General features: G+C 53.3%; 1 protein-coding gene across 1 annotated transcript in view; it reads right to left on the bottom strand.

Annotated features, from left to right (window-relative positions):
- Positions 1-1,359: 1,359 nt before the first annotated feature.
- Rgma (repulsive guidance molecule BMP co-receptor a) overlaps positions 1,360-13,252 on the bottom strand; it is a 42,238-nt gene continuing 30,345 nt past the window's right edge. Inside the window, exons 3-4 of the mRNA XM_051148728.1 lie at positions 10,611-11,125; positions 1,360-2,739 (exon numbers count right to left, since the gene is read on the bottom strand). Coding sequence (XP_051004685.1) covers positions 2,038-2,739; positions 10,611-11,125 — 1,217 coding nt within the window. The 3' untranslated portion in view covers positions 1,360-2,037. The remainder of the gene's footprint in view (positions 2,740-10,610; positions 11,126-13,252) is intronic.

Genomic DNA, 13,252 nt, shown 5'->3' with positions numbered 1-13,252 from the left:
AGGGAAACCAGACCAAACAAGTCTTTCTAACTGCTCAAGGTAAGGAGGACAACTAATCTCAGAGGGCTATGGTGATCAGACAGCTGCCATCTCACAGGTCAGGACAACTGAGCACACATTTGCCCAAAGCACAGCCCATCTCGACCCACTCCGCTGCGGGACACATCCACCTCACCTTTCCACCCCACAAGGACCAAACTCTGTTTAGAAAATAAACTCCAACATCTCCTCTAAAAGAAAATAACAAAACAAAACAAACTTTACTTGCATTTAGCCATTAATAAATAATTTACAGTATGTACACGCAGTGACACTCCGCACAGGTCGCAGACATGTGGACACAGTGAGGGGTCCCCACTTCCAAGCAGACCGTGATCAAACACAACCAAAATAAAGTGCTTCAACTTTCTTTTTTCTTTTTTTTTACTTCCAACATAGGGATTAGCTAAAAAACCAGCAGGGAGAAGGAGGGGCTGAGCTGACCTCTCCCAGCTACCCATGTGGTTTTGGCAGGGGGTCAGGACCTCTGGGAGGGAGAGGCAGGCTCTGCAGCCTCCTGGCCAGTGTATGAGAGGTCCCTGGGGAGCAGCAGAGGGCTGCTACAAACATTGAGTAGGGAGGGCTGTGGGGCTGCCGGCTGGGGAGCTCATGGGGCCAAGCTGCACCACTATGCTGGTACCTTGGGGGGGCCTCTGGAACAGCAGCAGAGATGGGAATCGCTCTAGGCTCTGTGGATGGATGCTCACCATGAGCTGAAGGAAAGCCAGGCTCCCAGTGGCAGGCCTTCGGCCGTGTGGCCCAAGAGTTTAAAGAAGGTTCTAGTGGGAAGAGACGCTGCCAGGGTACACGGTGCAGGAAGGCCTCTTAGATGCTGCCCCCCCCCCCCACTTGAAGAAATCCAGACAAGAGGGCTCGGGGTGGAGCTGCTGACCAGCAGCCAGGGAAGTCTAGGAGGCAGGTAAGGAGAGAGCACGGGATAGGGCAGGCCAGCTGGCCCTATCCACTGGATCTGCTGCTCACACGGAGGCCTCGGAGCTCCTTCTGGGAAACTCTTACCTCTGTTGCCAGGGTATGGGTGTGGGTGGCAGGAGCCAGAGGATCACGACTCTGTTGAAACATTCAGAACCAAGCACTTTGATTTCTTAAGCGCAATGGGAGAGGGGCTGAGGGTGGAGCAAGAGATGGGGATTCAAGCCTACGAGTGGCACCGCTTAGATCTCAGGCCACAACACACCCTCCCTTGAACTGTGGGGCACCTCGAAATCGCATCTGCAGTAGGTGGATGCACAAGGGCAGTCTCTGTGTAGCACTGGGTAGGAAGGTACCAGGAAGGCACTGCCTGCTGGCTACAAAGTGATATCCATTTACTAAAGATGCTGAGCAGGGCTCTCTGGCTGGTGTCACACTGCTAAGGAGGCCCTGCCAGGGGAAAGAACCGCGGAGATGTTTCAGTCTTGGGGTGTCCCGATGGGCTTAATGTGTGCGAGTGTGCTTGTGTAACAGTGTGTGCAGTGTGTGGGAGGGCACAGGAGGCCCCAGAGTAGGTGTGCAGCAGTCAGCCGGGCCTGTCTCAGTGCATTGTGAGGGTGTGGAAGGAGCCGACTTTCCCAGTGTCTCTCTGGTGGTAGGGGTGGGACTTCAGCTTAGGGGGGGCTCTGGTTCGCACATTCACACGGTGGGGTCGGGGGTGGAGGGAGCTTCTCTCCCTTTCATATATCTCTACTGTCACAAAAACACAGCATCAAACACCACAAGCTTGTCGCGTGCACTAAGAGAGAGGGCAGGGCTGTCCCAGGCCCCGAGCCCTGGCCAAAATGGATGATGACAATTCTGAGGGAACTGTGTCTAGGCCATCAAGCCAGAGGCCACCTCTGCTGCTGAAGGGTGCAGAGAACACTGGGTCACAGGGAGCCCACCTGCTGGGCCACACCCTGATGCTGACTTGGGCCCTCAGACAAAGGAGAAGCCAAGGGCAGCAGCCGCCCAAGGCCGGGGGCAGAGTATATGCCCTCTTATGTACCCTACAAGGTCAACCGTCTAGCACAACAGAGGCAGCAGGGCTAGGAGTGTGAGGGTGCCAATGAACACCTGGGGCGCCAAGGGAGATGCTGCTGCGGCCACAGCACCCGGCAGTGCCTGAGTCCTTTCAAATAAGTGCAGCTTGTCCTTGTTAGAATGGAGCATCCTGCCATCCTCCAAGGCATAGTAGGCGGCCAGCGTGAAGTTCACATCACCAGTTGTGAGGAGGTCGAAGACACAGGCCTGGTAGTACAGGTCTTCCACGGGCAGCTTCTCCTTGCACTTGGCTACAGCTGTCTCATACGGGAATGTCTCGGGGACCACAGGAGAGGGGCTGGCAGCTGCCGGCCTACGAGGGCTTTCGGCGTCGGCACGGAAAGCCTGGAAGTCGATCTGCTGGTTGAGCGGGCAGCCCCGCAGGCAGAGGTAGAGGCCTTGGCTGTCGCGGTCCTCCACAGCGTTGACTACCTCCTCGGGCATGCGGACGGCAAAGGTGAGGTAACGGCCCACCTGTCGGACCACGATGGTGGTGCCTATATACTTGGCCTGGATCTCCACATGCTGGCCGGACACCTTCTCTGTGATCTTCAGGCTGTTGGCCCCGTGTTTGTCTCCACCGTTCTTGGAGCCATCGGCAAAGGCAGACGGAAGTTCGTCCATCTCAGCTTGGTACACTTTCTGGTCCACACACTCTTGGAAGTTCTTGAAGATGATGGTGAGCTGTGGAGGAGGGGACAGAAGAGGATGGGTTAGGATGTGAGGAGACGCGCCTTAGAGGTTTCAGGGACCCCGGAGGTGGCCCCAGGTTGCTGTGGACCCTCCCTTTTCCACAGTGGTCACACTTCAATGCCATCTGTACTGTTGTATACTTAATATTTTTCTTTGTAACTTTTTTGTTTGTTTTTTAACATATTAAAATTACTTAGAAAAACTTCAGCTCAGTACTGTAATTAAAAAACAAGAAGAAGAACAACAGCAACAGCAACAACAGCTTATTCACTATAGAGAGAGGTGAACCATAATGATAAAATTAAATGGTCCAATTAAAAATAAAAGGTGGTACATGCCTAGCACTTGGGAGGCAGGTGGATCTCTGAGTTTGATGCCAGCCTGGTCTACAGAGTGAGTTCTAGGGCAGCCAGGGAGACACAAAAAATCCCTCTCTTGGAAAACCAAAAAAAAAAAAAAAAAAAAAATCCTTAGTCCTCCACAATCAGGATAAAAACTGCTCCTCAAACATCATTCACCTCATGAGTACCCCCTGATATGGCAAAAGGGGCTCAGTAGATGTGACTGTAGTGAGATGGAGACATACTGGATCACCTGCGTGGGCCCAAGGACAACCACAAGTTTCTACAGAGATGCACGGTCCCGGGAGAGATGGCCAAGAGGCAGTGTGACTAGGAAGGTGGAGATGAGAAAGGTACAGCCATGAGCCAAAGGATGCCAGCAGTGGCAGAAGCTAGAAAGCTGGGAGGGGCAGGTCTGCTGAGGCCCCGAGTACCTTGCATGGAGCCCACCAGGAGGTAGAATGGAGGACTCGAATGCCCAAGGGGAGATGAGTGGGCAAAATCCATGCAAGCCAGAGGGCGGAGGTCATGGCCCCAAGCCAATTCTGGGGATCAGTTCAAGCTGGGGAGGAGGAAGAAGAAGGAAAGGAAGAAGGTGGCAGCCAACCAAAGAAAGCTAGAGACTTTAGGCTATGGGTGATGCCTCCGTGCGGGCCTGAGCAGGGAGGTCACTTCCAAATGCAGCCCACAGGTCATCAGGCTGTCCTGGGAGTGAGACCCTCCCTGTATTTGGCATTCCAGGGACCGCAGTTCCTATCCTTAGAGCAGGTAACATCGGCAATTCTACAGCTGCTCAGAGCACTGCAAGCAGCTTGCCGAAGGCCACCCAAGCCCTGAAAGGCAGAAACGGGATTTCAGTTTTGGGTTTCTAACCTCCAGAGCAGCGGTTCTCAACCTGTGGTTCACGACCCCTTTGGCAAACCTCTACCTCCAAAAATATTTACATTATGATTCATAACAGTAGCAAAATGACAGTTATGAGGTGGCAGTTATTTTATGGTTGGGGGGGGGGTCACCACAACATGAGGAGCTGTGTGAAAGCGCCGTAGCATGAGGAGGATTGAGAAGACCACTGCTCCAGGGTCTTCTAGCCACTAGTTTGCAGGGTAGGAGGCTGGGGAGCCCGGGAAAGGGCCCAATGTGACATTCCTGCCTGTCATCCTGGGAGAGGTGTCTGGCTGTTTTCCAGGGACAGCAATGCAAGGCTGGAGACTGGAAGAATGCTATGCAAAGAATGGCCCCCTCCTCCAGCTGCTGCTCAGGGGCCAGCTGTTTGGCTGGGGGTAAGGGTAGGACAGAAACCTCTCTGGGCACCATCAAGGCACTGCCCCTGGGAGGGCAACAAGAACCTGGCAACCCAGCCTGACGCCAGGAAGGGAGGCAGCATATGGGAGAGGTGACACCTAGAGTCACCCCTCCAGCCCTTGTGCTGTCCCTTCCCAGGCTCAGTTACCACTGCCCTCTCTGTATAGAACAAGCGATCTGGCTAGCTAGCTGATAGGGCCTCCAGGGGGATGCTGCCCCTGCTTCTACACCAGAAGATCTGCCAGGATAAGGGACCCCGGCTGCTGATGGCACGTGGGCCTGGTTGAGGCTGGGTGCTCTGCCTGGCTGCTCAGTAGGTATGTGCAGCAGCAGAAAGAGCCGGGAAGGCTCACAGCATCAAGGGGCAATACTGGAAGCGCTAAAGGAAATCTCTGCTTCAGCAAGTATAAGCACTGGAAACCAGGAAAATCGTGCGGATGGTCAGGGGTAAGAGAGTCAAAACACCTGGGTTGGGGGGGGGGCGGTGTCGCAGAACGGTCATCCAGGAAGGCCAGATGTGAAAACTGGGGATTGACAGACAATGCCTGGCTGCTGGTCCAGGCTGCAAGGAACCTGGGAGGCCTCAGGCCAGGGCAGCGGAGCCCAGAGTCTTCTGCCCACCACACACTGAGCAGGCTGACAAGTGCTCGGAAGTTTGGGAGGAGTTCCTCGGCTCAGTACCATCTTGTTCTGGGGAGTCCCCCATGCTAACCAGGTAGGAAATGGTGGTATCCAGGGGTCCTGGGACCTGAGAAGGCCCAGAGGCAGGAGGGGTGGCCGGACATCAGCAAGGGCAGGCTGCATGCGTCTTTCAGGAGCTAGGGTATTCCGGATTTTGTTTTGTTTTGGGTGGGCTCCTTCCTCTATAGAAATATTAAAAACCAACCCAAATATATAACAACCTCCCCCCGAGGGCCAAAACAAAACAAAAACCCCTGCTTCAAGGTCTTTTAGATTCTACTTGTATAAAAACCAATACAGGCCAGGCGGTGGTGGGCAGACACCTTTAATCCCAGGACTTGGGAAGCAGAGGTAGGCAGATTTCTGAATTTAAGGCTAGCCTGGTCTACAGAACAAGTTCTAGGATAGCCAGAGCTGCATAGAGAAAAACAAACAAAAAACCAAAACCACCACCACAAAACAAGCACAGTCTGGGCTAGACCATACTAATATTTTCCTTCTGGCTTTAAAAAGAAACAAGCACCTTCCCATGTTGTGCACTTTATGTGATGAGTGACCAGCCCCATCTATTGCTTTGTAGAGAGAAAGGCTGGGGAGGGCTGTGTCCCCAGCATTTGAGCTCTGAAGGCACTCTCACTGGCCATGCAGCTTTCTAAACATGAGACTCCATTTCCTGGTTTCCTCTCAAGGCCTCCCATGGGATGTCAACAGAGCCTGTCCCCGCCTCAGAGCCGTAAGCCCAGGGCCACATGAAAGTGCAGCTACTACTTACTCTCCGGTCCCTGACCTATAAAAACGGCGACTTCATATGGTTCGGCCTCCCCTTTTCTTCCCAGCCAAGAGCTTGCCCACCGTGGTGTGAAGGCACCTGCAGGAATAGAGGTGGCCCAGCTAGGGTGGTCTGGGAAAGCATGGCAAAGTGAGAGACGCTGGTGTTCATCTCATGTACAGAGCCACACAGACATGGGGAAGGGGGCTCCAAGTTTTCCAAGTGTCATCAGTCTCCTCAGAACAGGAAAGGCTGGTTTGGCTCGAACCGCCATCTCTTGTGGAGACAGCCTCCTGGAAGGCTGACAGGCTGCCTGACTCCTTGGCACTTGTGCCAGGGACGAAGCCACAAGTAACAACATGAAGGGGGCCTGCCGAAAGCCTAGCGGCCCGCTGCCAACCCACCATGGATGGATGTCTCTCAGCCTTTGGTACCCCCCTTTTCAAAGGGGCCCTCGGATCTCTCAGTGGCCCTCCTCAACACGGGGGTGGGGTGGGGGATGGGGTGGGAAGGGGGGAGGGATGAAGGGATGGAGGGTGGGGAGGATGTCAGTGATGTCATCTGAAGCCAGGGGTTGGGGGTACAGGAGGGGGCAAGAGTCTACAACCCCTAGAGGCCACTGAAGTGTTGTAATAGGCCTCTGAGTGCTAGGGGTGGAGAGATACAAGTTCCTTCCCTCAGAGTCTCGGTTTCCTTGCCTGTAAAGTGGGCACATCAAGCCAAACTGGGAGGAGGCATTGGATTGGGAAGCTGGCTGACGAGTCCACCCTTCTGTAGGCGGGCCCTTGAAGGCAGAGGGAGGGACCTGGAGGGCTAATGGTAGCATCCTGGGCTTGACCAAAGCCCCTGGGTGAGGCCCTGTCTGTATGGGGCTGGACTTTCTGTACGTGGCTTCCATAACCGTGGGTGGGCAAGGCTACCAGGTCAGAGTAAGGACCAGGCTGGGGCTAAATCTGGGAGGTGGGGTAGGGGGTTAAAGCTAGAATCTGGGCTCTGGTGGGATGAAGTCCCCAGAGATTACACCTCTTGGGGATCAAAGTCTCTTCCATCCCTTGCTTCCCTGGGGGCACTATGTTTCCCTGTTCCTTCACTGGGGACTCTCACTGTCGTCAAGGATCAGCTCAGTGGCAGACTCTACCAGTTCCCTGGGCAGAGCCAGGAGCTGCCGGCAGGGAGGGCACAGCATGGTGGTAAGGGGCTGGCATGAAGGGGGAGTCCAGGCTGCTAAATCAGAGAGCACACATACACTTGGGGAGCAACAGGCTCCAAGAATGGCAGAATGCCAAGGCACTGGGAATTGGCCACTGAGGGGGGTAGCTCACCTGGGGACCACAAGGCTCCCGGTCTGGTCTAAGCTTTGAGTTTGGCTTGGCTACGGACAGCAGTACTGTCACTGTCTGGTCTGTAGCAGAGCCCAGGCTGATGGGGTCGGAGAGTTTTCTGCCTCCTGAGTTCAAAGGTCTAGGCCACAGAGGAAAGCTAACCTGGTCAAGCTCTGCCACACAACCCTATAACCACTCTGGAAGCCTCCATGCTGACCTGAGTTGGGGAAGGCTTCCCGTTCTTGTTCAGGCAGTTCCTAGGTGCCCAGGGCCCTGCATGGAGCCTGAATCCGAGTGGACATCTGAAAGGTAGGCGGAGGGAGGGAATGAAGGCCAGAAACAAGCGAGCAATTAGCCCAACCTGGTTTGTGGACAGCATTACTTGCTGAGGGCTGGGGTCTAGGTGTGCCTCAGCTGTCTAGGTGTTTTAAGGCCAGGCACATTGCCTCCGGTACACAGCCTAAGTGTGCCCAAGGAGGCATAGGTTCAGGTCTCCCTGGTCACTTCCAGCTCTGTATTTGGGCTCTGTTGTCACATTTGGTGATCACGCTTTCCTAGGTCAAAAAGAGCATCAGCCAGTTGGGGTCCCCAGCCCTTTTGTATCCTTAGGCCTCCCGGGGTGCCCAGATGTCGGCCCTCAGGAGGAGCCCACAGCATGGGGTGGGCAGGGAGGCTGGGTCTCTTCCAGAGCTGTGTTTGTTGCTGCATTTAGAATCTACCGCCTCAGGCTTCCAGGACTCATTTATCTTGGCTCTGGGGAAGGAGGGTGGTGAGCAGCTGAAAGCAGCAGGAAGGTGTTTGGATGCATGCCTGGGGTACCCTGAAGTCTTCTGAGGGCCAGGACGGGGAGGAGACTGTTCTAGCCACAGATCTCCTGCCATGACCTGGTACTATGAACCTGGGAGGGCAACCATGGTGAAGACACATTTGTTTCCTACTCAGTAGGAGGGTCCAGAAAGAAAACACCTTTGGTAGGTCACGGCCACCAGAGCAGAAGGAAGTGGCAGCAATGGAGCATTTTTTTTTTTTCTGGCTGCCAGGTCACCCCACTATCCTCTCCTAGGGTGTGGCAGGGAGAGAAGGGAACAGAAACAGCCTTGTGGGCCAGCCTGGCACTGCCTGACATGTGGTCTTCCAACACATTCCTCCTGGGGGAAATAGACCCACTGTCTCCTAGCCAGCCTGAAGCCCCAGGGGGCTCTGGTGACAGGGTTGGCAGCACATAGAAGCCAGGCACTAAGGAGGGCAGACATGTCTCCACTGCCTGACAGCACTGCCCCTTCACCTGGATACTGGACCTCCTGGCAAGTCTGAGGCCCCTGGAGACCTTCCCTTTTCCCTTCCCCGACAGAAGAGAGCAGGGGGAACCTGGGGCAGGCAGGAGTATGCCCTTGCCTGAGAAATGGGGCTATGTCACTTAGCTGTCCCCAGCACTGGCTAGTGTGCAGGACTTGAGCTCTGGCCCCCCAGACACTGATCCCTCCTAGGAAGAGAGAATGAATGGCCCTCAGCTGACTCTGTGGCAATGGAGATCTTGCCTGGCTCTGGAGTTGTCCTGGCTGAAGTCAAAGTCTAGCTTGGGGTTCCCCACCAAGTACATTTTGGGTGGGGAACCTCCTGTTTGATCAAGTGGAACTACACTAGGCAGACAGGGCTGGCCCCGGGGAGGAGGAATGAGGGTTTCTGGACAGCCTCTAGGGTACTTGTAAAGTGCCTTCGTATCCATTCTATCTTCCCCCATTTCAGGTGTTCAAGGCTCCGTCTGCCTGATCTCAGTGTCCAGGTAAGTCACGGAGAAACAGGGCACCTTAACTACTGAATGATTTGTTTGTTTGTTCGTTTGTTTTATTTGTTTTGAGACAAGGTCTCACTTAGTCCAGGCTTACATAGTCACTTGTCTAGGCAAGGATAACCGTGAACTGACTCCTGCTCCACTTTCTAAGTCGTGGGATTACAGGGATGAGCCACCATGTCCAGTTTTATGTGGTACTGGGGACTAAATGCTAGGCAAGCAATCTAACAACTGAATCACATCCCCAGACTCCAGTGAGGGCTTTAAAAAATACCCCACGTCTAGCCTCATCCCAGATGTGCAGTGGTAAAATCAGCCAGGAGGGGTATGTGCATCCTGGAGTGGGGACACAGACAACGCCTTCTACAACTGCTGCCTTTATACGTGCAGCCGTAGAGGCAGGCAAGGCCACTGGTCCAGAGAGAGGAACGCAGATCACAGACTCAATATGCTTCTACCAAGACAGAGTCTGGGGGCGGGGGGTGGTGAGACCACACCAAAGGCTTGAGAGTGATCGTTTAGAGCATTTCTGAATTCTGTACTTGTGTGTGTGTGTGTGTTTGTATATATGTATGTATGCATGTAAAGTGTCCCTAGGTCCATGGACACGTGGAGGTCAGAGATCAGAGATCAATATAGGTGTCTTCCTCAAGTCTCTGCTATCTTTTCTGAGGTGCTTCCAGTTGAACTGGGAGCTCACCAATTCAGCTAGGCAAGATGGCCGGCGAGCCCCAGGGGCTTTCTGTCTCTGCCCGCCCCCGAGGCTGGGATTGCAGGCTGCGTGGCTTCCCCAGTGGGCGCTGCTCATCTAAACTTCCATCCTCACACTTGCTTGACAAGCACCTTATAGACTGGGCCATTTTCCCAGCATCCTCTGAACTTCTGTTTTCAGAACTATAAGGAAATTGGTTTCCCGTCTTCGCCTGTGCCGCACGTTTGGACAAAGGTAAGCACACCCACTAGAATCTAAGTTTCCCAAACACTGTACCCAGCCCACTCACAGAGGCTTTCTTGCATCTGTGCTGTGCGAGGCTAATTCTTTTTCCTATTTTGCCCAGCTGAAAAGCACACGTGTTCTGGCTGACTACGTGGGACTGCATAACCTATCAGGGGGCTCATTTCTGGAGAAGACTGATTCTCCATCTCTCAGCAGCTCTTGGTGGACTATATACACAAGTGACATTAAAGGGCCTTGGTAGGTTGTGTATATGTATCACATAACATAAAATATACGTGTAGATGTCACAACAATTAAACAGGAGGTCAATAAATTGAGAGGGAGTGGGAAGGACACATGAGTTGTTGTGGGGGGGGGGTAGAAATGGTGTGAATACAGTCTCTGTGTATTTACTCGTGTGTTTTCGAAATGCTTAAAACAAATTAAACAAGCAAATAGACTTATATATTCTATATGCTGGTTTCCAACACTGGAATAGGATCTCATGGCTGTCTCACGAGGAGTATCTATAAGTCTGAGAAATACCACACTAGAGGAAAATAAGACACAGCTCCAAGTTGGCTAATCTCCTGACAAGGGATCTTCAGAGCAGTCCTTTGTAAATCATTGCCTCTTTACTGACCCTGGTGCCAGCACAGCCTGAACAGCGTGACCCTGCAGGCCTGGCCCAGCCTCCCCAGACCCCGGTCCATACCTTGCTGGTGGCCGTGGCGGCAGAGCCCGGCAGCACAGGTGTGTTGGTGACTTGCACGTTCAGGTAATTATTGTCGATGAGAGGCCAGGCGCCTTGCACCTTGCATGTCTGGAAGTGGTCTGTGAAAGTCCTGAGGTGCGGGTCCCCAAAAAGGCCGCAGTGAGTGTAGTTGGGGGTAGCTGAGTGCTTGTGGAAACTCTTCTCATAGTGGCAGATCTCGGGGCTATCTGAGCGCTCTTGGCTGTCCCCAGCTGGCGGGAGAGTGCGCAGGCGTGGCTGTGAGGTGGGGCCATCCTTGGAACAGTTGTGCTGGCTCATGAGGTCATCTATGCCATGGACAGCCGAGTGGTAAGCCAGGTCGCCCCGGCAGGTGCGGGCTGTCCGCCGCGTGCACAGGGCGTAGGTGCGCAGGGCCGCACAGAACTCTGGCACGTCGTCAGAGGCAGGGGCGTGGCTGCCTGATGTGGCACTCCAGAACTCAGAGTTGCACTTGAGGATCTTGCAGGGGGAGATGGCTACGGAGAAAAACAGGCATGCCATCACACTGGGACCCTCTTCTACAGACCTCTGTGGGCTGGAGATGCAGGGAGACTGCATCTAAACTGTAATCACCTGTAATATATGCTCATTGATAAGTGATCCGTGGAATAACTTGCCCTGTCTAGCCTTCCAGATTCTTTTGCGCGGCCTGCTATGGCGAGGGTCTAGACATATGGAACCAAATTGCAGCAAAGGGCCAGCATTTTCATTTAGTGGGATGGGATGGTGATTGTTGACCAACCATCTTTTTGCATAAAAAAAAAAGTCAATACATAAGAAAGAAAACAATGAACAAGCAAGATACTTATACCTCATGGCTACCTCCAGGAATTCTTGCAAAAAAGCAACATGAATTTGATAGGAATTTAAACCCTGTTTATACGTGCATCTGTTCCGTCAACTGTGAGACCTTGCAACTCTCCACATGTTTATAATACTCATTTGAAATGAGGCCTAACCGTGAGATCTACAGTGTGAATTGGAGTGTTAAGCGATTTACCTCACACAGCTGTGGGGCCAAGGGCTCCCCTGCTCACAGGCAGTTCCAAGTGTGGAGGCAACCTTATCAATCAACGCATTCCCCAGTCACTCCACCAGGACACAATGACATAATGCCACATTGACTTCAACCTTTCCTATGACACCGAGGACCCTACCTGCCACAAGTCTTAGACCTGTCTCTCTGGAGGTCCTGCCTCTAGCTGACTAGCTCCAAGGGACTGTTTCTTAGGGTGGGCAGGGAACACTAACAAATTCAGTCAGTGTCAGCTGCTATGACGTCACAGAGGCACCAGCTTCCTGGGTCATTTCTCTCTCTCTTGCAATTTGTGAAGCTAATAGAGAGAGTTACCTTAAATCTGCTCTAGTTATTCTTATTGTTTTTGAGGGTGTATGTGTGTACGCGTGTGCCTGCCATGGCTTACATGTGGAAGGAGGACATCTTTGGGGAGCTGGTTCTTGCATCCTACCTTGTTGATGTAGGGTCTCTGGTTGTTCCTACTATGCTTACTGCTCCAGGCTAGCCGGTCCATGAGATTCTGGCAGCCTCCCCCTCCCCATCCCCCCATCTCTCTGTCGTGGTGCACTGGCATTGACAATCTATGTGACTGTGGAGCTTCCTGTGTGGACTCTAGGGATCGAACCCGTGTTCTCAGGCTTGCATGTCGCTGAGCCACCTTGCTGGCAAATGAAAAGTTACAAACCTTGAGCCATTAAGAGACGGCCACACCTGAGAACTGAGCCTTCAACATGCCTTCATCTTTATGTGGACAAGCAATCTATCCTTTCCTGGTCTTCTAGATTTCTCCATACAACCTACAGTGACTAGGAATGGCCAGGCATATCCCACTGTAGCAGAATAAACGTTTCTATGCAGGTCGCAGGATAAAGGAGCTGGAAGTCCAGTTAGAAGACTGAGGGTCCCAGCCCGATGCTGGCACGGGAGAAATCTGAAGGGAGAGGGGCCTTGCTCCAGCTACTTCAGGCCAATAACTTGGCTTCTAACTGTGGAAAATCCAGTGTGTTTCTCTGCCATCAGATTTCCTTATAAAATCCAGCTTCACATCAAAACAAGAAGAAAACTCTTTGGGGGTAAGGCGGACGGGAACAGGGTCCCCTGGGGATACCCTGGCCTGTGACATGTGCCTGCCCATCTCCCATGGAGCTCTGACCTACTTTGGGGACAGGGGTGCTTGCACCCTGCTGGTAAAGGCAGTCTCTGCCAGGCCACACACCTGTGTCCTCTACAGCGCAATGCTCCAGCCTTGCCTCACTTGGAGTTAAACCCTTTCTTCCTCTTCCTTGCTCCCAGAGGCCTGAGCTGTCATCCCAGAGCTCTGTGGATGGATCCTCCTCCTCATCCTCACCCCTACATCACCCCCAACTGGGCAGCTCCTTCAGTCCACTGACGGCTTGTACTCTTTCTGAAGCACCACGGGGGCGGGGCACCTATGCAGGGGCCACACTTTGCTCAGGCACTGGTGCGGTGGGCCCACTGCCTCATGTTCCACCTCCTTTTCACCAGGCTGCTTGCTAGGAATCGAACTCCACCTCTCTGTGCAAATACGTCCCAATCCCCCAGATAACAGCATTTGGATTGTGGC

The sequence above is a fragment of the Acomys russatus genome, chromosome 7 (assembly GCF_903995435.1).
Source record: "Acomys russatus chromosome 7, mAcoRus1.1, whole genome shotgun sequence".
NCBI lineage: Eukaryota > Metazoa > Chordata > Mammalia > Rodentia > Muridae > Acomys > Acomys russatus.
The sequence above is the reverse complement of the archived record's forward strand: the minus strand, read 5'-3'. Positions and strand labels throughout refer to the sequence as shown.